General features: G+C 36.2%; 3 protein-coding genes across 3 annotated transcripts; 1 reads left to right on the top strand and 2 right to left on the bottom strand.

The window, feature by feature from the left end:
- Positions 1–4,785: 4,785 nt before the first annotated feature.
- Positions 4,786–15,609, top strand: LOC121951475 (serine/threonine-protein kinase MAK-like). Its single transcript, XM_042497806.1, has 15 exons — positions 4,786–4,958; positions 6,040–6,094; positions 7,413–7,534; positions 8,131–8,213; positions 8,977–9,109; positions 11,238–11,409; positions 11,553–11,720; positions 12,315–12,599; positions 12,688–12,872; positions 12,958–13,073; positions 13,809–13,913; positions 14,053–14,127; positions 14,300–14,386; positions 15,302–15,379; positions 15,485–15,609. Exons 1-15 carry the CDS (start codon positions 4,786–4,788, stop codon positions 15,607–15,609), a joined length of 1,962 nt encoding a protein of 653 aa, XP_042353740.1.
- Positions 15,610–15,872: 263 nt separating this feature from the next.
- Positions 15,873–18,706, bottom strand: LOC121951476 (transmembrane protein 14C-like). Its single transcript, XM_042497808.1, has 5 exons — positions 18,677–18,706; positions 18,406–18,506; positions 16,623–16,724; positions 16,454–16,541; positions 15,873–16,116 (listed from the first exon to the last, which is right to left on the bottom strand). The coding sequence occupies exons 2-5, from the start codon at positions 18,479–18,481 to the stop codon at positions 16,059–16,061; spliced, it is 324 nt and encodes a 107-aa protein (XP_042353742.1). The 5' UTR covers positions 18,482–18,506; positions 18,677–18,706; the 3' UTR covers positions 15,873–16,058.
- A 628-nt stretch (positions 18,707–19,334) lies between these two features.
- On the bottom strand, positions 19,335–24,633 carry pak1ip1 (PAK1 interacting protein 1). The gene is made up of 10 exons (XM_042498165.1): positions 24,450–24,633; positions 23,330–23,492; positions 22,342–22,462; positions 22,177–22,251; positions 22,035–22,087; positions 21,786–21,931; positions 20,874–20,971; positions 20,656–20,755; positions 19,870–19,999; positions 19,335–19,648 (listed from the first exon to the last, which is right to left on the bottom strand). The coding sequence occupies exons 1-10, from the start codon at positions 24,525–24,527 to the stop codon at positions 19,539–19,541; spliced, it is 1,074 nt and encodes a 357-aa protein (XP_042354099.1). The 5' UTR covers positions 24,528–24,633; the 3' UTR covers positions 19,335–19,538.
- Positions 24,634–25,823: the final 1,190 nt, after the last annotated feature.

Raw genomic sequence — 25,823 nt, 5'->3', positions numbered from 1 at the left:
GACACTGCGGGTCCATCTTACCGTAAGTAACCAAAAGCACAACCTTGGAAAAAAACGCGACAATCCGCTGCGCAGACAGTCAACAATCTGACTGCACAGTTGTTAGGTGCAATGCACGGCACGTCATGTTACTACAGTATGGCCATTTCGAGAATGCTGGTCATGATTTTCATTCCTCACATTTCATGCCTGCATGCCTAAAGACACCTACTGCACTGGAGATAACAGTGAACCTGCTCTTTATTATCAGACTTAATGGCACACACATGCTATCTCTTTATGTAACAATATTTCAAATAAAATGACAAACCTTTTGAAAATGGAAAGTAATAAAAATGTTTGTTTTTTTTAAATCTCATATAATTTCGGATTTGATTCACACTCATATAATTTTACAATGGCAAACAATCATACATTGTGTTTTCAAACTATTTGTATACTAAAGCCAACTAAATTATACTCTCTATAACCCTATAGAACACTACAAGCAAATATAGTCTACCACACTCTAATATACTGTATTATATTTTCATTTGTTGGGGAAAATACTGTAAGATGTTATTTTTTTCATCTGTAGTCGTATATTTTGTTTCTCTCTATATATGTAGATTATAAACAACTACATTATTGGCTACTCTCTACATAACTTTATAACACTATACTATGCTACAGGCCACTATACTAAACAATACTCTAACCTACTTTACTACCTTATTAAGAAAACATACTGTAAATATGTTAAACAATGGCCTGTGTTCTTCATTTGTTGTCCCATACTCTATACTACATTACACTACTTAACACTACACTACACTGTACCATACCATACCATACCATACTACACTACACAACACAACAGGCCATCTATACAACACTATACTATACTATATATTATAGGCCTTATATTCTATACTATATTATACTATACTATAGGCATTCTTTTCTACACTATGCTATGCTATGCTATGCTATGCTATACTATACAAACACTGGCATTTATTGTCCTACTTTAAACTCATATACTTACACGCCTAATATAAGTTCTTCATACTTATTAGGCTAATTATGCTTTTCCATGTGAGGCTTGATAAATTCCCATAATCAGAGCACTGTTTTTGAAATATCTAAAAATACAGGATCTGTTTTGAGCCTTAAAGCAGTTCAAGTGTCTCTGTAAATATTATGTGCACAAAATATCCGGTCTTAAAATTGGGTTCCTGAGACCTTTCAAGTGTCCGTGGGTTGGTCTCAGGGGGCTCCACAAAAAAAAAATAAGGAATGTTTTTCATTTTGCAATCCAAATGCAGTAAAATTTACATACATATCAGTTTAAGATATAAAATTATTTGGATGCTTTTTTTAGTCTCCTCACCTACACTTTGCTTGTTTGTGCAACAAAACTATGGGGTGTTTTTTGTTTGTTTTGCTTTGTTTTGTGTGGTGCTGTTTTTTGTTGTTTGGGTGCCACTGAAATGAAGTAATTAGTCCTCCCGATGTTGTTTTTTTGTGACATGTATGATCATACAAAGGTCAGGAAAATGTGGGTTTACCTGATACATAGGGGCCAAAGTCACAATCAGATGCAGGGTTGGAAATGAACCACTAGATGGAGCACCTGTAACATAATACATCACAGGTTACTTTTAAAACCTGTGTCAGGCCTGCTTTTGCAACTCCACACATATGCTATGTTGGTAAAAGTTCACATTTGGCATCAAATGATGTAGTTTTGTATAGTTTTAAGGTAAATAAATAAAAATACGTGTATGCACCAAAATCAAATACAAGATGGCACTGACAACGGTTCTGAGAAGAAATTGGTAAAAAGGTACTCAAAAACTTAAAAACTTTAGAAAGGCATCTGAAAGCAACACAAGAAAAGTGACGTTGCTCCAGTTTCAAAGGGTTAAATCATTTAATACTTATGAAAGCCTACTTTTACTTTGTTAATATTTTGAATACAGGGTATTTTTACAGTGTGGTATTAATATTTTTACTAAGTAAAGCATCTAAACACTTCCCCCACAGCTGACAGTGCATAATGTTGCACAAATTATTTGCACATTAGTGAGATTGTATGTCATTTTATTTTGAAAGACTGCGTTGCCTAGGAGACAGGAGGAGCCCTCACAGACAGAGCAGCATCATTTGTCCATCACCGTGTTACCTTCATCAGCACCGACATGTCTCCCATCGTAAGTATACTTTATGTAAGTGTAAAGACTTTAGACATAATACATATTTGGTTAAATAGTCTTTGTTAGGTAGTATGGTTAAAAATTAGGGCTAAAAACGGCTAATGTTAGCTTATTTTAGCTCTCCAGCTACTGTTAGAAACGTTAGCAGGCTTATTTGTTGTTTGAACCAAATTAGCTAAAGTTTTCAGACACCGTAATCAAATCGTGTGACTGCTATATAAGATATAAATACATAATAAATACATGTAAATAAATATACATTTAAAGTGCTATATAAATAAAGTTATTAATATTATTCAAGTTAGTATTACAACAAAAGCCTGAATTTGTCAGATAAGGAAACAGCAACAACAAATGGGTATATGACCCCAAAAAAGAAAGAAAAAAAACAATAAAATAGTGACATTGATAAAACATAAAAAATAAGGAAAAATCACAGAAAAATCATGACATTTTGTTTGTGTAAAAAAACTTATAGCATAATGTAGCATTATGACACATTTTCTAGCCAGATTTATATATATTACATAAATATAGTTTTCTGGACAATGATCATATCTAATAACCCCCCCCCCCCATAATGTTTATGAAAGAAATCAAAACTGATGTTGGTCCAGGTTTTAAAGGGTTAATAAGCCCATTAGTTACAACTTAAAACCTTATAAAGATTATCTTATTTGTTATTTGAGTGGTACTGTCTTGATCAACTAGGAAACGTTTGCACTAGTTTTGACCTAGTATTATGTAATATGTAAATACAATGGCCCTAATTTGTTGAAGTCTAGCCACGGTGAGCTCTCAGGTCCTGTCTGCTCGTGGATGTGGGTTAATTGGATTTAAAAGAAAATCAGGAGCATCACTGTCAACAGCCAGTTCATTGTTCTTCAAATAAAAACATCTTCAAACGGCATTCACACGCCTCTCAAGACCACCAGCTCACCTGTATGTTTTCAGTTTTAAACAATGGTCAAATACACCCATTCCTCTTCTCTGTGTACCAGACATGGATTGTTGCAATTCAACATATTACACAAAACTTAGACTTTCCAGTATGTTTCCTCCAATAAATCCATCCTGCGATCGACGTGGAGGGGCACCAGCTTTATTAGCACATGTTTTGGAGCTGCCCAAGGATCATTAATTATTGGAATAAAATATTCCAAACTCTGACTGAAGTTTTACAGATCCTACTCGAACCAGTTTTAGCAATGTTTGAAAAGAAAGCCGCGACATTAGAGCCGACAAATAGCCAATAAGCTTCGTGACATTGTTGGCACTGATTTTCTTGAAATGGCAACAGAAAAACCCACCAGGCCACCTAATTTTAATGAACGTTATAATAAAACATGTACATGAAGAATTATTATTATTATTATTTTGTTTATTTGCTATTTTACTGTGTGTGTAAAGTAAAACTTAAAAAGCCTGTGCTCTCATTTTCTTTAATTACAGAACTCAACAGGCTTATATTTGGGACAGGTGTCTATATGGGCTTTTAATCCCTTTCACACAAAAGTGTTGCTCAGCAAAGATGGGAAATACAATCAAATTATTTATTTAACCTTTTAAGACCTTGACATTTTTTATTTGCTTATTCAAAATCATGGGAAGACGGTAATGAGCAACAAAAGAAGAACAATAAAACAAAAAAATGACCTGGGAAAAAAAGCCTAAAAATTACAATAATTCTGTAAAATACTTTAAAATATATCATTATAAATATAGTTCACTGGAAATTTTTCCCTTTTTTCTTAAGTCTTCTACATGCACTAATATCTTTGTTGCATCTCTCTTGTTTACCATGCCGCTAAAACCGTCTTCTTTGGTGCGCACAGTTTCAGTAACATGTCCATATGAGCAAAAGTTTAAACATACTGTAAACGTGATCCAAGCAGCGATATCTCCAACAGGTAGCCAACACCCACTTTTATACATCCAAAAACTTCTAAAAAAAACCCAAAAAACTGCATAGCAACCAGACTGGGCCTCTAATCGAGACAGGCCTTTATTTGCCAAAATGTGTCACCACACTGGGCCAGTAAAAGGGACTGGGTGTTTAACTGGGACTAGGCTTTTATTTGAAATTTTACAGTATGTGTACATGATCTTTGCACATAAGAATGTATGCATATTTGTTCAGAAGGTGATTCTGCATGTGTATTTTGAAAAAATGAACAGAAGTTTTAAAAAAGCCCTCTGTTTCTGGATCAGTCTCATGAACGCAGTATTGGTTTGCAAGATCACAACAATCATCACAGCTTACAGTATGTCTCACCATGTGTCCTACTTTCACGCGTCTCCAGGTTCTCCTGCAAGCCTGTTTTCTGGCACATGTCAACTAATCACATGTCAACTTTAATCCACTTCCCCTTCGTAGGGGATCGCTCTTCCTCTGTCCGCCGCCAAGGCTTAGCTCGGGATAGATGAGACACAGAGCAACGGGCAGCGTCACTTTTCCACTCTCCCTCGCCAGGTAAACCTCCAACCTGCCTCCATCACCAACCTGCAGAGAGAAAGGTAAAGGATGAGCGCTCATGTTTTATCTCTGTGTTTCTAGAGTGAAAGCCTTTGAGTAAGTGTGCTTCCAATGACCAACTGTTGGACTGTGTGGGACTGTCAAGGCTCCTCTGTGAAGGAGAGGCAGGGCTCTCTGTGGACCATGAACCGCTACACCACGCTGAGGCAGCTGGGGGACGGCACGTATGGAAGCGTGGTACTGGGAAAGAGCAACGACACTGGGGAGCTGGTGGCCATAAAGAGGTGAGTGTGGCTCCAGTAAACATGCCAGGGATTGTTTTGTCTCGAGGCATTAAGCTGATTAAACCCTGAGTGGCTGCTGCAAGGTGCTAAAGACTCAGACACGTTACACATAAAAAAAGAAAATGTTTGAGTCAAGTTTTACCTTTTTGTGCATCATATGTTGACATTATATCATACAAATTTTCCTGGAATTACAAGGATAATTTGAAGATTTAAAAAAAATGCAGATTTCTTGTCTTTTTTATCGTTATTATTATTTGTATTTTCACCACATGCAGTTGCACTTTCATAACTTATTTCCTTATAATGAGGAGCTGCTTAAGATCTTTGGCAAGAAATTAATAATGAATGTTTCACGAGGCTCCGCCAGGCGCTGTTTGTAAATGTAAGGTTATAGTGCAAGCCGATACTACTGATGACAGTGAAAGGAGTGAAAGTACACCGCATAGTGTGGCCCCTGGAGTATGGGAAAACAGAGGGTTAAAAGAGGTTACACATGCTCATCATTTCAAAAAAGTACATTTAAATCTAGAAGTGTAGCCCAGAATTAGGTTTTTATGGGCACAATAGTGATGCAGAACTTTTTTGGAGAAAAAAAGCTCTGAAAGTATGATATACTAGCTTCTTACACACGTATACTGAGTGGAAATTCAAAGTACTACACAATACTGTTTTATGTATGCGTATGTGTGTTTATGTACTTTGAAGGGGGGTCGCGGTGCCGGGGTGGGTTCTGTTTGGCTGTCTGTTAAGTTGGACCTGCTTATTCTGTTTTTATTTGTTTGTCTAATTTGGTTCAATTATCTTAGCTTTTTTTAACCCCTTTTTCTGACTGTGAATCTTTTAATATCAATATAATTTGTATTTTTGTATAAAGTCTAAAAGTCAGCATATTTAAATGTTGTTAAAATGAATAAAAAATTGAACGATAAAAAAAGTACGACATAATAATAAAAACAGCAGTAAACCACAGTCAGAGGGCTTTGTATTATATAAATTCTGGGCACTTACAATTACTTTCAATATTACATTTATTATGCATATGGTCATATCTGGCAAAACTTTTTTTTCTTCTTAACAGGATGAAGAGGAAGTTTTATTCTTGGGATGAGTGCTTGAATCTAAGAGAGGTGAAGGTGAGAAAACAAGAAATCTCCACTAACTGACACCAAGCAGCAATCTGCGAGGCAGAAAAATGAAACCAATCCAGAAGTGCCAAAAACTGCATTTCCTCTAATGGCCACTTGAGGCTGGCTCCAAAACAGAGTCAGTCCCAATGGGGCCCCATGTTAAGAAGCCCAACTTCACTGCAGACATAAACATGTTTACAGCCTTATATGAAAAATAACAACAAAAACAGTCTTGATCTCAATAGCTAATTTCCACATTCATAACCACTATACGGGTGGTGATTTTTTTAATAACTCACTGGTTTACAAAGTTACACATATTTAAGGATGGGCCGCTTGTGTGACAGGCTGTTTGTGAAGCATTTCTACAGTCAGATTCACCTCTCGCATGTATAATCCAGCTTTTTTTCTGCATTCAGATATTAAAATAATCAAGTAAAGCTGTGAAGACAGCAAATTATTTCTAATGTACTGTATTTGACCAACTTATTATATTTGTGTGCCGTAATTCATATTTAAAAGCCCAACCAATGCTGTTTTTACCATATAAATAACAGGTGTATTAACATATTGACCCTTTGAACCCTGAGCACATTTATTAGATTTCAATCAAAAACATGGGAAGAAGGCAACAAGCAACTTAACAGAAAAATAGGCAAAAATTCAGCAAAATTTGTATTAAGTTGCAAGAAAATAAGCAAAGAAAACAAAAAACAAGAAAAGACTTCAAGAAAAAAGTGCTAAATTTTTTTTTTTAAATATTTTTTTCTGTAACATTATTTTAAATATAGAACTAAGAGAATATACAGTACAATATATCATTTTACTAATTTTTTGCACTTTGTTAGACATTTCTTGCCAAGTTGCTCATTATGTGTTTTTTTTTCTATGTTTTTGTATAAAATCGGGCCAATTTTCTCAGTTTTCAAACGTTTAAATGCTGGTGAAAGGTGTCTGAACACAACACAAGAGAAGTGATGTCAATCCAGGTGTTAATAAGGTTTAAGGAGATGTTTGACATTGTGAGTGTGTTTTTACACACATCTCAGGTAAACGTTCTCACTTACTTATGCAGTGGACAAAGATCTGAATTTATCATGCACAATTTAAAATGACAGAACATTTTGAAGCTAACGTCTTCCTCATTTGCTGTGGTGTTTTATTTTTGGCACGTAATGTTGTTTTTTTAACACCAGCCCTTTGGAGCTGAGTAAAAAAGCTAATTTCAGACTCTGTGTTGAGGCATTTGAGGTAACTTATTACATAATAAGCTGATTCTTAATGACTTTATTGTATGTGTCTCTTAAATACTTTGTGTTGTCAGTCACTGAAGAAGCTGAACCACGCCAACGTGGTGAAACTGAGGGAGGTCATCAGAGAAAATGACTACCTCTACTTTGTCTTTGAGTACATGAAGGAAAACCTCTATCAGCTCATGAAAGAAAGGTAAGAACTCATCACACAGCCTTTCACCAGCTGTTATTTTTGTGATTTAATACAGCAGTGGGGTTTTTTGTATTGTGAATTTGAGAATTATTTGGGTCAGCTTGAGTCATCTTGTGTTGGTCTTTGCAGAAACAAGTTGTTCCCTGAGTCAGTCGTCAGAAACATGACATTTCAGATATTACAGGGAGTGTCCTTTATTCATAAACATGGTAGGTGACTTTCAGCAAGGCCTTGCTTTATAAAAACTTCTGTCTTTTCTTTCTTATAAAACGATGTCTTATCAAGTTGTCTGCACCATCCTGGTATTAACTGAATAAACAGAAATCTAAAACCGAAACGCACACGAGTGCTGGACGGTTGATACGACATCAGGCATCGCAGGATTTTCTCCAGCCAAAAATGACTCACTCCTCCTGTGAGAAGGAGGTGTGAGTGGTACTGAAGCTGAACTGAACAAGTTTTTCTCTGCACTGTTTTTAGTGCTCGTGGGTGCTGGTGTCATTCCCACTTCAATAAGGCATGATTGTTTGCATAGTTTTTCTTTTCTTTATCTCTTCTTTCTTTCTTTTGTCTTTTACCACTTTTGCCGCCGACAGGGAAGATAAGATGTTTTCTGAAAATGAGATAAGGAACATTCTGTTCCAGGTTTTGTCTGGCTTAGCATTTGTGCACAAGCACGGTAAGAGACTCCTCCTGTCTTTCGCTTTTCCTCTCCACTTTCTTAAAGGGATAGTTTGGATTTTTTGAGGTGGGTTTGTAGGTGTACCTATTCAAAGACAGTGTATCACATACAGTCAGTGTTGGGAAAGTTACTTTTTTACTTACAAGTTACCCTGAATATGTATTAACTTACCTATTTTATTATTTCAAAGTAATATAACTTTTTAAATACTTTCCTCACAAATTTTTTAAACAGGGCTGCTTACTCGAGTTGTCCAAAAATATGCTAAAAAAAGGCACGATGTCAATGTCAGTTTGGGTGGATGTTTTATTGTTTTCACCTCCCATCAGACGGCCCGTTTCAACAGGTGAGCCAACAATGACTTCAGTGTCCCGTCTACGCTCTCGTCAAAGCCACCAGACTCCACTGATAAAAACAGTCATTTTAGCTCGCTGAACACAGAAGCTGATGGTTTGTTGTTGCTTTGATCAGTTAGTTAGTTTGTGTTCATTGTGGACATACCGACTGACAACTACTGTTTGTAATACACAGACTATAGTTAAGGACCCCAAACAATCCCACTTCATAAAAATCAGAATTATGCCTTTAACCTTCAGACCTAAAAAAAAATGGATCAAATTGTGATGTGCATCGATAGAAAGTCATATCATTAGTAGTAGAAAAGTGGTAGTGGCTGTGATGGTAGTAGAAATAATAACTATTAAGTTTAGGCAAATATCAGCATCAGCTCAGGTTTATTTGACTGTCTCGTGTTTTTCAGGGTATTTTCATCGCGATATGAAGCCGGAGAACCTGCTCTGCATGGGCCCAGAGCTGGTTAAGATTGCTGATTTTGGACTCGCCAGAGAAATCCGCTCGCAGCCACCGTACACTGATTACGTGTCCACAAGATGGTGAGACTGAACTTAAGTCATTCTGTCGATGATCTACATAATGAGCTGGGATGGAAGTTTTTGATCTGTGCAAAAAGTGGAACTAATTACCTGAAGTCACAATGGGAGGGAAAAGCTTTGAAAATGCCTTAAATGAAAAGTTTTTCTGTTTGTTTTTAAGTAATCAGTGCCATAACTAACTTAAAATTGGCTTTAAAAAATCGGTTGGCAGACTGAATTTCGTATTAAAAAAAACAAACTTTTGGAAGCTCTCAGAGGCCCCTCTCGCCCCTTAACCCTTTAAAAGCTGGAGAAACATCAGTTTTCTTTAGCAGTTTCCAGGTGCCTTTCACAAGTATTTAAACCTCTGAACAATTTGGTGTGACTTTCAAAAATATGGGGGAAAAAGTAATGAGCAACTTGAAAAGAAATGTTTCACAAATTGCAAGAAATAAGCAGATTCAAAAAAATATTTTTTTTAAAAGCTACAAAAAAAATGTCAAGGGAAAAAAAGGTGAAAAAAACAGAAAAAAAATACATTTAAACATATCAATACAAATCCCAATATCAATATCGGTATGTTGTCATAAGTCCCATTATCGGGCGATAATTGCCATGCATCCATAGTTTCAGTGGCGCTTTTTTGCACTTAACAGTATGAATGTAACAATTTAGTTGAACAGTGTATTTCAAACTCATTGTAGGAGCTGAACTGGAAATTCCAAGATTAAACAAAAATACACAGTCTTGCATAAATGAATGCCATATACATGAACACAGCCAAAATGCTCAAAAAATTAAGAAAGAAAAGTGTGTAAAATGTGTCAAACAGCCCCTAAGGGTTAAAAGAAATAGTGCCAGGAGAGGATCCCTGAGTGCCCTAAATTCCTAAAAACACCCCCTGCATACACTGTACATATTTTGGGCTGCTGTGATTGTCATTTTACAAGTGGCCCTTGGGCAAAGCAAGTTTAGTACCTCTGGCAAACAGATCAGCTGGTCATGTTTTGTACTCACTGTGTGTTTGATGATCCAGGGAGCTTCGGATGATTTCGGAGATGACTGATTTGCAGGATGTATGGAGAGTTGCTGGGTAAAGCTGAACTGTTTTGACTGACCGTTTGACTTGAAACAAAGTCAAAAACCCTAAAACAACATTACCAAAAATAAACAGGCGTCTACAAAAAACATTCAGATAAATTAAATGAATGAATCAAACAATAAAACTAAGATTTAACCAAACACACGGCAGTTCAAGACTGTATCCTCTTGGTGTTTTTGCCCTGCTCGACTAATTCAGCACACCTGCCTTCAATGAGAGGATCCTGAGATGCCAAGTCAGGTGATGCATTTAAGTGACTCAAATTGTAAACTTTAAAAAGTTTTTTTTTAAGTTGTTTTTTTGTCATATTATGTCAGAAATGTAATTTCAAAGTCTATTTTTGTCATTTACATTTTTATCTATTAAATTTGAAAAAATGTGGAATTATGATAAATTTTCAATTGAATTTAAACAAAATAGTTTTTTGTGTGAACATTGTAAATTTTCTTAGAAATAATTTTGCACATTTTTAGATCTGATATGTAAATTGACAATCTATTTTTGTAAATAGAAAATTGATATTTCACATTTCAAAGTAAAAAAAAAATCAATTTTAAAAGAATACAGGAAAGTTCTGCAAAATTACATGTTTTCTATAGTGTACTTGAGATAAAATAAATAGATTTTGTCCCCTTTTCGGCGGATTTTTCCGCTGCTGCAGATAATTTTGTCACCTTGTAATATATTAATTTTGTGAGTAGGCTATATTAAAAACCGCCAAACCGCGGCACAAGCACTGGCACCTCGCGGCACCTCCTGGCAAGCAGTGGCACAAGCACTGGCACCTTCCGGCACGTCTCGGCAACCAGTGGCATCTGCTGCGACTGCTGCGACTGCTAGCGGCACCTAGCTGCGGCATCTGGGGGTGCCACACGAGGTGCCACAGTTAGGTGCCGCTGCCGCAAATTGAGCCAGCCCCTGCTGTAGATTTTTTTAACTGAACAACAAATAGTACTCCAGTAGGGCATGAGTGAAAATAGAATATTGTGAAAAAATAGAGGACTTTAAGTCAGAGTAGAGTTAAATGCTCCATACATTTCGTTACAGGTACCGAGCCCCAGAAGTTCTGCTGAAATCTAACTCATACAGCTCACCCATCGACATTTGGGCAGTTGGATGCATCATGGCGGAGCTGTACACACTCAGACCTTTGTTCCCTGGAAACAGCGAGGTGGACGAGATCTTCAAGATCTGTCAGGTGCTGGGAACGCTGAAGAAGGTAAACCATCACCACAATGTGTCACGTGTTGCGTCTCTGCCGTCGTCCTGGATGAATCCTTGAATCATGGTGAACATCAAACGATTTAATCACATTTCTTTATGAGACTCATTTGTTGTTTTGCTGTTGTGTCTCTCCATCAGTCTGACTGGCCTGAGGGCTACAACCTGGCCACCTCCATGAACTTCCGCTTCCCAAAGTGCGTCCCCACCAGCCTCAGGTCGCTGATCCCCAACGCCAGCAATGAGGCGATCACGCTGATGAAAGACATGCTGCAGTGGGACCCTGAGAAGAGACCAAGTGCTGCTCAGGTACATTTGAAAACCCACTCAGTTTGAGCATAGAACAGCTGGAACAAACAAAGATTACCGGGAAGAAAACTGACTAATGTTTGCAGAGTAACACGAGTCCTCAGGTGAGTGCTTTTCTCCTGAGCACCTTGAGTGCAGCTATTTTCAGCGCTGGAGGCCCATGAGGGAATCAATCAGCTTACCTCGGCTGTTACCGTAAACACCAAATTTGAAGTCTGAGTGAACCACTGAGGCGACGCATGTCTACTAACCTCAGACACATCATTATCAAAAACATTTAAACTACACCTGAAGCTTGAAAATTACAAAAAAAGTTTCCAGTGCTCCAAATATCTACCTCCATCATTACATTTTTGGTTCGATTTGTCCGTTGACAGCAGGATTACGTAAAAATTACTGGCCCAATATTCATGAAACTTGATGGATGAGTGTATGGGCTCAGGCCTATCGAAGAGCTCAATACATTTTGGAACAGATGGGGTCTCATGGGGCACATACACAAATTATTGATCCATTAATTTTTGACAATTTCATACTTTTTGACCCTATAAATAGAAGTAACTGAAGATATTTTACATTTGTTTTGTGTTTCAGGCTCTACGGTATCCATATTTCCATGTCGGCCAGACGCTCGGTGCTCCTCTGAAGGCTCAGGCGAAGCTGTCCGAGGCGGCTGCAGAAACAAAGCCTCTGTCCCTCTGTAAGACGGACCTAGAGACCAGTGAATCCAGTAGGACGCAGACCTGCAGCCAGTCTCTCCAGCAGCCTCTTCAGCAGATACTTCTACCTCTGGACAACACTGAGCCAAACACAAAGCATGAGGGGCAGCAGGAACCTCTCAGCCTGGTGAAAACCAGTAAACCCACCAGCTGGCAGGCTGTAAGTGCCACTCTGCTTCTTCATGTCCGAGTCGGGCCTCCTGGGGACTTACAAAACTCTTTTTCTACTTTCTTTGATCATTTTAAAGCCTACAAGAGCAGCAGGAGCAGAGAACAGCATAACCAGAGTGAGGACAGGACGGCGACGATGGGGCCAGACGTCCTTCAAGTCTGTGGACAGCTGGGACGACGGTGAGGACGCAGACGCTGGAGTCTCAATCTCCAAAAAACCCACCATCAGCTCTCTGAAGGACAGGGACGGGCCCAGCTGTCGGTGAGACCTTTTCACTCGCATGTCAATGATTTGTTTTGATCTCAGTTTTGAAAAAAGAAAAATATAGTAAAATTTGTTTGTCTAGATTTCCGGAGTCAAAGATCAACACGAAGGTGCCGGGGAGCAGCGGGCTGAACCGAAACGACTCCACCGCCACGTCTGCCAAGCAGCACTACCTCCGCCAGTCCAGATATCTGCCCGGTGAGAAACAATGACCTGAATCACAAAAACCACATGAACCGTTTCCTCCGCCTCACAAAGAGTGTCAAGTTTACGTTTCTTTATGACACTTTATGTTTCTCAAAGGGCAACTTTGTGTCTAATTGACTAATAGTACAGTATAGTTTAGTTTAAGTTATTTGATATGGACATCACAGCAGCATAAGAAATGCACACTTGTGCACAAAAGCCAGATGTGCTTTCAAGTGTTTGCAGCAAAAAAAAAATAGAAAAATTGTTTGCATGAATGATTTTGCAACATAGACTTTGTATTATTTTATTCTGATTTATCTCTCTTGAATTTTGTTGTCCAAAAGTAAAACGTCAAAATGTCACTATGCTGTGCTGTATGATGTGTACTAATTAGCCTCCAATAAGAACTTGAATTTAAAAAAATAAATAGAAAAAATAGAATATTAAAAAGAAAAGTCAATATATCTGCAAGTATATACACACACAGGGAAAAAGGGTCCAAGTTTCACACTACGAAAAAAAAAAATACTCAAAATACTCAAACTACAAACCAGTTGGAACACAAGAATTACAAGAAAAATTGAGAAATTATTTAAATTAATTATACATTGACATGGGATTAAAAAGTGGCATCTCTGCCAATAAACAATGATATAAAACAAAAATCAATCAGACAAAACCCATCATCAGATCTGAGTGAACTGTTGATTTACAGTGAGCTCACTCTGAGTTTTTCCTTTTCAGGCACAAATCCCAAAAACAACGTCTCGGTGGGACGCCAGCTGGTCAGCAGAAACCTGTGGGGCGACTCGTGTTTGACCCGCGGAAAGATGCTGGAGTTAAATAAAGGTAAGAAAGACCAGAGGACACGTGATGATGAGCAAACTATACCGCACGTCCATCTAAGACACTGACTGGGAAAACTTGAGATTTCTTCTTTTCTAGTGTTTTTTTTTTTAACCTCATCTTTTCTGTGTTGTGGTTTTAGACACTATTCTTCTTAATCGTACAGATAAGCAGCTTCTAAAAGAAAAGACTCTGGAGGATCTGGATCCGTACAAAGGTACCTCTCAAATCTGAGAGCAGTTGACAGAATCACAGCTGGTTTTATGGTCATGTTTCTATTTTGCTATTGTTCGGAGATCATTAACATTGTTGACATTTTAAGCAAATAAAACCCCCTTAAAGTAACAACATCAGAGTTGTTACGTCTCATTCTTCGTCGTCCTTTTCAGACTCTTTCCTGAGCAGCAACACAAACAAGAGGACTGAAACAGGAGCAGGCAGACAGAGGATTATCCTGGCACCGATCGCCTCTGCAGGTGAGAAATGTGTGATTTTCTCAGACAGAATATCGGCTGCGTTCAGTGTTGCTTCGTATCAATCAGACCAATGGAAACTTAACTCTGTGTTTTCAGTCCGGTAGTTCATGAATACACTTCTGTTATTTTCTCCTCCATATTATTTTAGCAAAAATGCCCCCTGGTGTTAGAAAAGAGTCAATATTTCATTAGAGATAAAAGTCACTGATGAAGGATATTTTATTATTATTATTATTAATTATTATTCATTATTATTAGTATTTATTTATTAATTTATTAATTCATTTATTTATTTAACTAGCACACTAACCATGTCTTTCTTTTTTTTTTTTTTTAATTTTCTTTTTTATCAAGACAACCAAAGAAATATCCATCAAACCTTTTATGGTCTCATACACATCTTTCTTTTTTTAAACATGAAAGACAACATAAAGTTTCATACCAACATACTACCAATACCGATATATTTAATACAAACTTAACGTACATCCCGCCTTACATCTACACAGTATGTGGAAACTATAAAATATACATAAAAATAATTTTAAAAGTAAATTGAGAAATGAAAATCCGCAATCAGTCATTTCAATTAAAAAAAGAGAGAAAAAAAAAAGTTGAAATAAAATAAAATACTGATACTAACAGAAATTGCAATGATAATAATAATAATAATAATAATAATAATAATAAATAATAATGATAATCCCTTTCCCCTGTATGCACCTGTCTCTTCCTGGGACCAAACTACATTTCTACTTCTGTCAGAGCAGAGATTTAAGGAATAACTTACTGAAAAAAAGTTACTGAACATTTTTAAAAAATCTGTAGAAATTAACAAAGGGATCTCAAATTTGCGCACTTCAGCATCGTGTCTTTCAACCTGAAATTGTACCCGCTTTCTTTTTGTGAATCCAGTTGATCTCAGAGTTGAATCTAAAATCAAATCTTCCAAGAGCAAGACCTCCGCACATAAACTACCGCTCTCACATGAAGGTAAAACAAAAAAAAAAAAAATCAGCACTATGAGCACCAAAAAATGCGGCGTGACGTCACTTTCAGACTAAACACACTTTCTTCTCTCTCACGATGATTTCCCAGAACACGAAGGCTGGAGGAGCAGAGCTCTGAATCCTGCAGGGAGGAACACGTTTCCCAGGAGCGCAAACGTCCCGCCGGTGCACGGACGCGTCGACTGGACCGCCAAATATGGAGGCCACCAGTAGCGCAGCAGTGAACTCTGCTGCACCAGTGACTCATGGGAAAAGTTCCCACTGCACTTTTGCAAGGAAATACAAATTTCAAGTGTTTCCTGCTAATCTGTTGTGACATTTGCCACAGTTTTAAATATAGTTCAGTGATGAGCAAGTGTCCCATAACTTTTACAGTCAGATTTTTAAAAAATAATGAAGTAGAAAATAAATTATTTTTTTTATATCAAAGAGGGTGACTTTATTATTTTACAGCAGCAGATACATTTACAAACTAAAAATATTACCCAACTCTATATTTTTCTTGTACTATTTCCTCTAAAAAATATTTTATATTACATTTTTTATACAGACTGTGATAGAAAACTGCACAGAGGGAATGTTTGTAAATGTGAAAGCACAAATTAGATTTTTTTTTTTTTTGGTAAAAAAATATGTAGACAGAAATGTAAATTTCGATATTTTCAAGTTTTATGTGTTTTCTTTAGCATTCCAGTGACGATCTTCACCAGCATCAGTCCACTGAAAAGAAACATTTATATCAGAATAAAGTAAATGTCTAAATTTGTGTTTGTCTCATTTTATAAAAGCAAAGGTCCAAATCCGTCTATGTGGTGCAGAATGTTGTTTATTATTATCCCAGACATCATTTTTCCCCGCTCAAATAAAAACATGAACGTAGGAGAGGACTTTTGTTCTGAGAAAATTAGACATTTACACCATAAATCAATGCAGAAAAAGCAAAAATCGGTGCTTAAAATTCACCAGAATGCATGAAAATATGTGACTGAAGCTCATAATTTTCAGGTCCAAGAATCGGAGGGAAAGTAACATCGAAAAAGAAAATGACTGGTGTTACCTTGCTAAAGTCATTAAACCAGCTGGCATGAACTTCCACGAGTTGAGAAATCTCAGTCCCATCACCACAGCCAGAGTCGCCGAGGTGCCTGCAGAGAAAAAAGTTATCGTCGTGTGTTTGTGAAAGCTAAATTTGGAGCGTCACAGTTTAACAGACTAAACTTGCTCACCGAGTGAAAGCCAGACATTCTTTGGATTTTGAGATGCTCGATAAGCACCGACTGCAGCCAGCAGGCCGAACAGGAGCCCAGCAGCCAGAGAGGTGACGCTGCCTGTGGAGACAACAGGCAGGTGCATGAGTAATAATAATATAATGATGTGGAAATATAAAATATCAAAGAGTAACAGTCACACGGGGGGGGGGGGGGGGGAGGGGGGGGGGGGAGCGGGGGGCATCTTTAGTATATAATATTCAAAGCTATGTTTTCATTAGTTAATAATCTCTTGAAACTAAAAACTGTCGCGTTTTCGTTACGTTAGAATGACTCGTTTATATCTACATACAGAGAGGGTCCTCACCCACAATGTCCGCCATGTTGTTTCTACAGTAGCCCAGAATGGACAAACCAAACACTGGATCTAGATAAGGCCATTTACGTTTTGGTGTTAAGATGTTTTTGCCGTTTTTATAATTGCAACAAGCGGAAACCTCTGAAAAGCATAAATAAAGCATAAATAAACATGTCTAGTACATCAGTTTTGGTCTCTTTAGCTAATTTCAATACTCATGACAACTGTACGGAGAGTGAATTTTTATTTAACTCATCTGTTTATATCTTATTAAGAAGTAAAGTTACACATATTTAAGGGTGTCGATTTATACCCTGAGAAGCCCATAACACTTTTGGCAAACAGCATGTCACTCGAGTGGCCCCACTGTTAAAAGTGTGTAACTTAAAGCCTAAATAAAATGTTAATGGTTTATAGTTATATAAAAATTCACACCCAGTGAAGTCGTCATGAATGTTGAAATTAGCTTTAAAGACCAAAACTCTTTTTGTACACGACTGTAAACATGTTTATTTCTTCTGTAAAGTTGGACATTTTAATGCAGGAGTCTGTGGGGACTTTCTGTTTTGGAGCCATTAGAGGAGCTGCAGCTCTGCAACCTCACCTCAGGGTGCCACTAAATCCTCCACCGTAGAGCTTTAACCCTTTGAAACCTGAAGCAGAATCATTTTTCATGTGTTGCTTTGAGTCGCCTTTTTCAAGTATTTAAACCTTTGAACCCCGCCGTAAATCGGTGCAATTTCGGTCAAAAACATGGGAGAAAAGGTAATGAACAGCTTGGTAAGAAATGTTTCACAAATTGCAAGAAATTTTGTCATTTAGAATATTTTATCTTAATTTTATCTTAATAGGAAATATCTAGGAAAAAGGCATGGGAAAAACTACATTTACAATTATCAAATTACACATTTAAAATTATGTTACAGTTTTTTCCTCATTTTTAAGCCTTTTTTTCAGGTAATTTCCTTATTTGTTTTTCCTTTTTTTAAGTCTATCTTTTTTTAAAAAAAAACTAGGGGAAATGTCTAGGGAAGAAAGAAATGCTAGGGAAAAATTATATTTATCATTGTCATAAATACATATTCGAAATGACTTTACAAAATTATTATTTTTCAGCACTTCTTCACATCATTTTTATAACTTTCTAATTTAGTGTTTTATTACGGGGATTTTTAAACTAGTTTTCAGGTAATTTTCTTGAACTTTTTACTAATTTCTTGCTATTTTAGGAGTCAGTAAAGCCATTTTTTCTGGTTTTAATTTACAGATTACAATTTCCTGATTACATTTACTTTGACTAAATCATGTTTTTAATGCAGGACTACTTCTGATGTATGAATAGTGGTAGTAGTGGTTTTACCTAAATATCTGAATAACGTCACTTCATCCACAACTGTGTATTTGTGTCTGAACACAAAATATGTCGGTGTGTGTGCCTCTTACCTGCTTTCACATAACCGATGATTCCTCCTGCTGACACCAGAGCAGCATAACCGAACCCGGCCCAGTCTGCAGCCATGACAGCAACCACAAACCTGCTGCTGCTGATGGAGGAAACCAACGATTATCAAGAGAAATACTCGATTTACCAAAACGTAACCACAAACTGTAAACAGTTTAAACGTGTTAAAACATCCACAAAAACCTGACAAGCGTTTATCTATCAAAATATGACCAGAAACACACTAAAAGTGATCTAAACATCGGTTTTTACCTGACTTCTGGAAGTTTGGCTCCTAGTGACTTCCGAAACCTGATGACGTCACTTCCGGGGTAGTGAGGCTGTATTTCAAATTAAAGTTTTTAATGTTTTTTTTTTGTTGTTATTTTTAATTTTCTTACCATTGAGTATTTTTTTTAAATTAAAATGTATTTCCTTATTCAATTTTAGCCTGTCGATTGTCTTTTTGACAATATGTAGTTTCTACAATGTTGGTGGGATTTCTTTCAAAAACACTGGGGGGAAAAGTCAATAAGCAACTTGGTAAGAAATAATCATAATTACATATTTAAATTTATGTTAAAGAATTACCATATTTTTAAACCTTTTTTTTCTAGGTCAATTTCTTTTTTTTGTTTAACTTTTTTTTTTTAGTTTTGTTGTTCATTTGTTTATTTAAACTAATTTAAAGGTAATTTTCTTATACTTTTTACTAATTTCTTGATAATTTCTTCTTTTATTGGTCATTGACTAATTCCCATATTTTTGACAGAAATCAAGCCAATTTGCTCCAATTTCAAAGTGCCAAACAAACAAAGTGATGCCTCAAAATATATCCTTCAAAACATACATTATGCAGCTGTGCTTTGTCACCTCCCTGTGGTGACCATGAGTAAACGTGTGTTTGCATGCAATTAAAAATAAAAAGCAGTTTATGGATTATAAAACGTTTTTATTGTTGCCTGTCTCTTTTTCCACTGTCATTATCTCAACTTTTCAGTGTTGACAGCACAATATATTCACAAAAGCTGTAATTTATCACCTTCCTGTGGCAACCACAAAAAGCACACAAATATGCGACCAAACGAGTCCACATATAAAACCGTCCATGAATAATAAAACAGGGTTGATTTTTTTATTTTCCAGAGTTCTTTTTCTTCTTTTTGGGTTTGCTCTCGTCTTCCAGAACAACTTCTTCTGCAGCGATTCGGACTCTTTTCGTCTTTGAAAGCTCCTGAGCGAGCTCTGTGGATGAAAGCAAACAGATGGAGTTTGTTACAGACACACAGAGAAACTAAATTAAACAAAAAGCTCCTTAATCTTGTATGAAAAAGCTGAACCACCAACAATGCATCCCTATCAACACCAAAAAGACCAAAATCACCAGCCTCACTACACCATCAAATATCTGTAGATCAAATCAGTTTCATAACATAAAGTGCAACAAAAGTCGTTTTTTGCAGGACCTTCAGATGTCGTCGCCTCAGCTGCCGGTTCCTCAGCGGGCTGCTGCACTGATGAAGGTTTCCACACAGCGATGCACGTCAGGCGGGCATTTGTGTTCACCTCCCCGAGGAGCGTGGGCGACTCCAGCTCCTGTTGGACAGCAGAACATTGTTAGATCAGGTATCACCAGTGCCACTTTTCCAATCTTTGCCTTTATGAAATTTACTATTGATCTAATTATATCTGCACATTTGATTTTAGTTTGTATTGCTTTTAATTCTTTAACACCTGGATTGACATCAGTTTTCCTGTGCTGCATTCAGACACCTTCGATGAGCATTTAAACCTCTGAAATCTGAGAAAATGCATTTGGTGTCTTTCAAAAACATGGAAAAAAACCATTACGCAACTTAGAAATAAATGTCCTGCAAATAAAAAATAAATACATAAATAAAAGGTGACAGGGAAATGACCTGAAAATAGCTGAAGAGATTATTAGATATTATCAAAAAGTAGGGAAATTGCCCACAAAACTATGTTCATAATTCTTATAATGATAAAATAAATAAATTATAAATATGTTATAGAAAACAACTATATATATTCTTAGGATTTTCATGTAGTTTTTTGCTTTTTTTTTTGGTCATTATTTTGTAACTTTGTAAATTTCTTGCTAATTTTGGGGCCAGTAGGTAGTTGTTTTAAAACACACACTGTCGCTGTAAATGTCAGTGTTGTTGAATTTGGTTGAAGTTACAGGTCGATGGCTCACACACAGATGTGCAGAAATAACACTAGAGACGTGCCTCTTTTAGGTAGAGTTTCCACATTTTGATGAATCCGTCGTTTGAAGCCGTCACCACAACGCAGTAATCCTCCATCATGAAACTGTCGACTGCTTTCACTCTGAAATCACAAAAAAAGTACGTTTCTCTCCTCATCATTAATGTGTTTTTAGAAATGCAGCTCCGCATGCTTTCATTTTATGGATCTGTAATGTAAAAAAAACACACTCTGAAATTACCTGGTTTCATGAGCCTTAAACTCACACACACACTTCTCTTTTCCGATGTCACAAAACCTCACAATCTCATCGTCTCCTGCGACCGCCAGGATGGAGTTCTGAAAAACAAGCAGGTTTTTTTACGATTTTTTTTTACGATTGTTTTGTGTGTGTGTGTGTGTCTGTGTGTGTGTGTGTGTGTGTGTGTGTGTTGACGTGACAAATGGGAACAAAAACTTATGAAACTGGTCACATTTTGAGCGACAGGGCTGAACACCTACGGCACATTATGTACAAGCTAAAACATGAGAAACAGGGTCTAAGTTGAAAAGGTTTCCGCTCATATTTACAGGTTTTGTTTTTCTAATGTTGCTTTTTACTGTAATATCTTGGTTTAACAGCAGATATACTAATCATTTCAACCACAATAAACTGTGAATTACATATTAACATCACTGTAAATACAAGTTCAGAATAAAAGCCAGAGTTGTGAAAATAGTTGTGTTTGAGCGTCAGACACTCGTGCGATTTTCTCTCAAAAAATCGTTTAAAATTATTAAACAAATAAGGTGTATTATGTGTAGGTCCTTTTCCTTTTACAGTTTAATGTTTATATTATTTTTTTTATATGTTCTTTTCTTTTGTTATGTTTGACATTGTTGTTTCAAACATGATATTAAAATAAATCACGTGAAATATATATCTGTCATTACATGTACCGTTATATTTGAAATATGATCAATAAAAAAACAACTCATGCAGTTTTTTGGCTGGCTTGTATTGATTTAGGTACTTAAAACAATGTGTAAATTTTCTGTTTTGTACTACTTGTAATTCCCACCCCCCAAAATAAAAAAATTAAGTAAAATAAAATAAAATAAAATATTTTTTTAAGAAAATAAAGTTTCTCAGGGGCACCGTCAGAGAACTCACATTTAGGAACTTAACAGATGAGATCCTTTTGGGGTTTGTGATCGTCCCCGTCACAGAGGCTGTCTCCAAGTCGTAGACGTTCACTTTGTCATTCACCACAGCCACATATTTATCGCCATCTGGAGACCATCTGACAATGTGTGCGTCTGAAAGACGTTTAGCAAAAAAAGACAAAAACAGTTGAAGTCAATATAATAAAAAAAATTAAACACAACATTCCTTCACTTCACAATCCAAAGGGACACTTACTCTGTTTTATGTTTTTGATGAAGGCCGATCTTCCGTTTGTTAGATTCCACGTTCTAAAAAGATGAAAAGATGCAACATTTTTGATTCCCGGTTAAATGAAGCGTCTACGCGACCGAGTTTAAAGCAGAGCTGCGCATTTCACCTGAGAGTTTTATCCGTCCCGACTGAAAGCGCAAGTTTCCCAGACGGATGGACGGACAGCGACGTGACATGACCGCTGAGGAAAACCAGAGGATTGAGCAAGTTAGTAAAACCTCGTCCAACAAAACACACAATCACAGCAGCATCTCTCTTTCTCTCTGCTCACTGGTGAGCTTTGATGGATTTCAGACATTCCCACTTCTTCGTGCTCCACACACATATGAGTCCATCCTCTCCTCCGCTCAGTAAATGAGACGTCCCATAAAACTCCAGGCAGGAGATGGTGCCTGTGGAGTGCAGGGAAGTTTAATTTGTTTCGAACACGTAAAAAAGAAAATGCAGAAATTATTACAAACAAGTGGACAGAAAAAAGGCAATATTTACAGACAACGAAAAGCGCAGAGCAAAGGAAACGGTTAAACACATGATGACTTGGTTTACATATTCGAAAAAAGTGTTGAAAAGAAGTATACTTATATTCTATTTTTTATAGATTTTTGATCGGTTCTACATTTTTTTGTATTTTATTCCTCAAGTCTTGGATTTTCACTTTAAATTGCTTGTTTTTTTAACCCTTTGAAACCTGGAGTGACATCACTTTTCTTGTGCTGTTTCCAGATGCCTTTCACAAGTATTTTAAACTTTAAACCCTGAGCAAATTGGTGAAACTTAAAAAAAAATAAAATAGATAAAATAAAATAAAATCATGGGGAAAACGACGATGAGCCACTTGGTTAGAAATATTCCAGGAATAGCAAGAAATTAGTAGATTTAGAAAATTATTTTTAAAAAGCTAGGGAAAAATGATGAGGGGAAAAAAGAAAAAAAACTACATATTTAAAAATGATGCAAAATTTTAATACATTTTTAATTCTTTTTTTGTGCTAATTTTCAGGTCATTGTCTTGTACTTTTGATTTTTGTCTTAAAAATGTTTGGGTAATTTCTCCTTTCATTGCTCACAGCTGTCTTCTCATGTTTATAAAATTGGGCCAATTTGCTCACGTTTCAAAGGGTTAAATGTCAGGCTACAGACACGGTTAGACATCGTTAAGAAGCTCCTGTGGCAATCAAACCAGATATCTCAGTCCCACTGAGTGACAGCTACTTATCCTACTCTGCACACAGCAGAAAATCTACCCCGTAAACACTCACCGTCATGATGCAGCAAAGCTCCGTGTTCAGTCCTCTTCTTCATGTCGTACAGCTGTATGGTCTCATCTTTGCTTCCTGTGACAACAAACCTCTCACTGGCTGCTGCCACTGATATGGACGCTGTGTGGGCGTGATGTGTGAAGTCTGCTGTAGCTGTCCACTCCTGCACCATAAAATAAAGTTTTATTTATCCAGAGGAAAACTGCTGTGCAGCAGCTGCAATACAATGTTGGAGGAGTGCAGATACAGTGTCTTGCAAAAAAGTATTAACCCTTCTTGACCTTTTTCCTATTTTGTTGTGTTACAGGTATACAGGTACAGGTATATTTTGTTGTGTTACAGGTAAATAGTCAGGTTTGTGGTGTTGCTGTATTTCTAACATTCTGTAATAATGGACTCAAAGATGCTCAATGGGATGTTCAAAGTTTGGGAGCTCCAGGTCTTATTTAGGGGCGTCACAGTAAAGGGGGTGAATATATATGCACAGGCAGTTTTAATTATTTTATTTTACAGATTTTTTTAACTTTATTTTTTTCATTTGACTTCACTAATTTGAACTTTTCTGTGTAGGTCCATTACAGAAAATCCCAATAAAAATCTATTTAAATTATGGGTTGTAATGCAACAATATAGGAAAAACAGGGGTTGAACACTTTTACTTTAACATACAATATACAAGGACTGAAATAACAAAATAGAAAAGTAATATATGGAAAATATCTATATATATGAAACTAAATGGAAAATAGACAACAGCAAGATGGAAAATTAATAATAAAAAAAAAAAAAAGAGAAAGAAAAGAAAAGTAGTGAAGGGAACATATCTATATATTTGAAACTAAATGAAAAATAGACAACAGCAAGATGGAAAATTAATAATAATAATAATAATAATAAAACAAGTTAGAGAGGTGATTTAAAAAAGTTAGCATATGCATTAAAAGTAGAGGTTACACTTCAGTACTTACAGTACATCATACACACAAAAAAACTTATTATTACACAAAGTTTTTGTCCCACAGGACCCAAATATCTCTTCAACCGTCAAGTTAGCATCAACGCAGACCAATCTTGGACATTAACAATTACACACAACTACAAAAAAGACAAATCTACTTACTTTCTCATCAGTTTTCACTCGGTAACCGAAGGCGACCTGCTCGTAGCTCCCAGCTATCAGCTCCAGAACAGCTGCCATGCTGCCACTTGTAGCTACAGAGAGCTAAGCTAGCCGGCTAGTTAGCTTTCTTTAAATTTTGTCTTTTTCTTTCGCCTGGTTTAAAATAACAACTATAACAGCTCCGGACAGTCCAAGCAGAACCTACACGAGAAACACAGAGGCAATAAACAAGGTAAACGGCGCGGTAGAGCAATTAAACATGACTATTTATTAGCCATTTGTACCACTTCAAAATCCAAAACAACGTGTGCAACTAACGCGCATGCGCAAAAGAGAATTTCCGTCCGTTGGTCGATATTGTTTTTCAAAATAAAAGTCTTCTGAAACTTGCTATTGAGCGTCTGGCCTTTTTTTCTTAAATAACTGGAAAAATTATATGTAATCTAAATAAATAAGGCTGATTATGACTGGGTTTATATCTCCCTTGTACATTTAAATATTGGTTGTATTAGTTTTTGTTTCTGTGATCTGTATTTTGTTATGTTTGATATTGATGCTTCATATGTGACGTTAAAATAATATTTCTTTAATGTTACCAAAATTAAATTAATTTTTGTCTGTACAATGTGCAGGTATATTTGAATTTTGATCAATTAAGAAAAGTTTGTTTAATGAAAAAAAAAATGCCCGGCTTGCATTGCTGTAAGTACCGTTGTTACTACTTTTAATAATCAAATAAATAAACAAATAAACGGACAAACAACTAAACAAATAAAAAAATAAATAAACAAACACCAAAATAAATAAATGAATAAAATGAATTATCACAAAAGAATATAAAATATCTGAAAAAAATACATTCGTGTAATATGCTGATTACATTGCTTGTGTAACATTAGTTTTCAGGGTTGCTGTCTTCTGCAATAAGGAGTTGAAAAAAAATTCAGATAAAGTGTGTATAATATTAATATGTGTAATATGCTGATAATGTTGCCTTTCTATCAAATAGAAAATGTTATGCTTTGTACTACATCAAATTATACAAAACTAGTATGTAAAGGTTAGATATAAATGTATAAAAGAGTATTATTATTATTAGTAGTAGTAGTTGTGGTAGTAGTAATTTTCAGAGTTGCTGTCTTCTGCAATAGGGAGTTGAAAAAATATATAAAATAAATGTGCATTTATGTGTACTATGTTTCAATTTTTACTCAAGTATGTAAAACATCTGAATATATAACTTTGTTGTAATATGCTGATTATGTTGCTTTTCTTTCACATAGAAAATGCTGTGCTTTATGCTAATACCACTATACTACTACAACTAATAATAATAATAATTATTATTATTATTAGTAGTAGTAGTAGTAGTTG

This window comes from Plectropomus leopardus, chromosome 12, assembly GCF_008729295.1.
Source record: "Plectropomus leopardus isolate mb chromosome 12, YSFRI_Pleo_2.0, whole genome shotgun sequence".
Lineage (NCBI taxonomy): Eukaryota > Metazoa > Chordata > Actinopteri > Perciformes > Serranidae > Plectropomus > Plectropomus leopardus.
Note: the sequence above shows the minus strand (reverse complement) of the source record. Positions and strands in the feature narration are given on the sequence as shown.

Coding starts and splice junctions, on each gene's coding strand:
- LOC121951476 (XM_042497808.1), bottom strand. CDS start 18,481: ATGGCTGCAGACTGGGCCGGGTTCGGTTATGCTGCTCTGGTGTCAGCA. Junction 16,725..18,405: donor CATCGGTTATGTGAAAGCAG/GTAAGAGGCACA, acceptor TTGTCTCCACAG/GCAGCGTCACCTCTCTGGCT. Junction 16,117..16,453: donor GGTTTAATGACTTTAGCAAG/GTAACACCAGTC, acceptor GTTTCTTTTCAG/TGGACTGATGCTGGTGAAGA.
- LOC121951475 (XM_042497806.1), top strand. CDS start 4,786: ATGACCAACTGTTGGACTGTGTGGGACTGTCAAGGCTCCTCTGTGAAG. Junction 11,721..12,314: donor AGAGACCAAGTGCTGCTCAG/GTACATTTGAAA, acceptor TTTGTGTTTCAG/GCTCTACGGTATCCATATTT. Junction 15,380..15,484: donor ACTACCGCTCTCACATGAAG/GTAAAACAAAAA, acceptor ATGATTTCCCAG/AACACGAAGGCTGGAGGAGC.
- pak1ip1 (XM_042498165.1), bottom strand. CDS start 24,527: ATGGCAGCTGTTCTGGAGCTGATAGCTGGGAGCTACGAGCAGGTCGCC. Junction 22,252..22,341: donor AAATCCATCAAAGCTCACCA/GTGAGCAGAGAG, acceptor GGTTTTCCTCAG/CGGTCATGTCACGTCGCTGT. Junction 20,000..20,655: donor GGAAACTCTACCTAAAAGAG/GCACGTCTCTAG, acceptor GCTGTCCAACAG/GAGCTGGAGTCGCCCACGCT.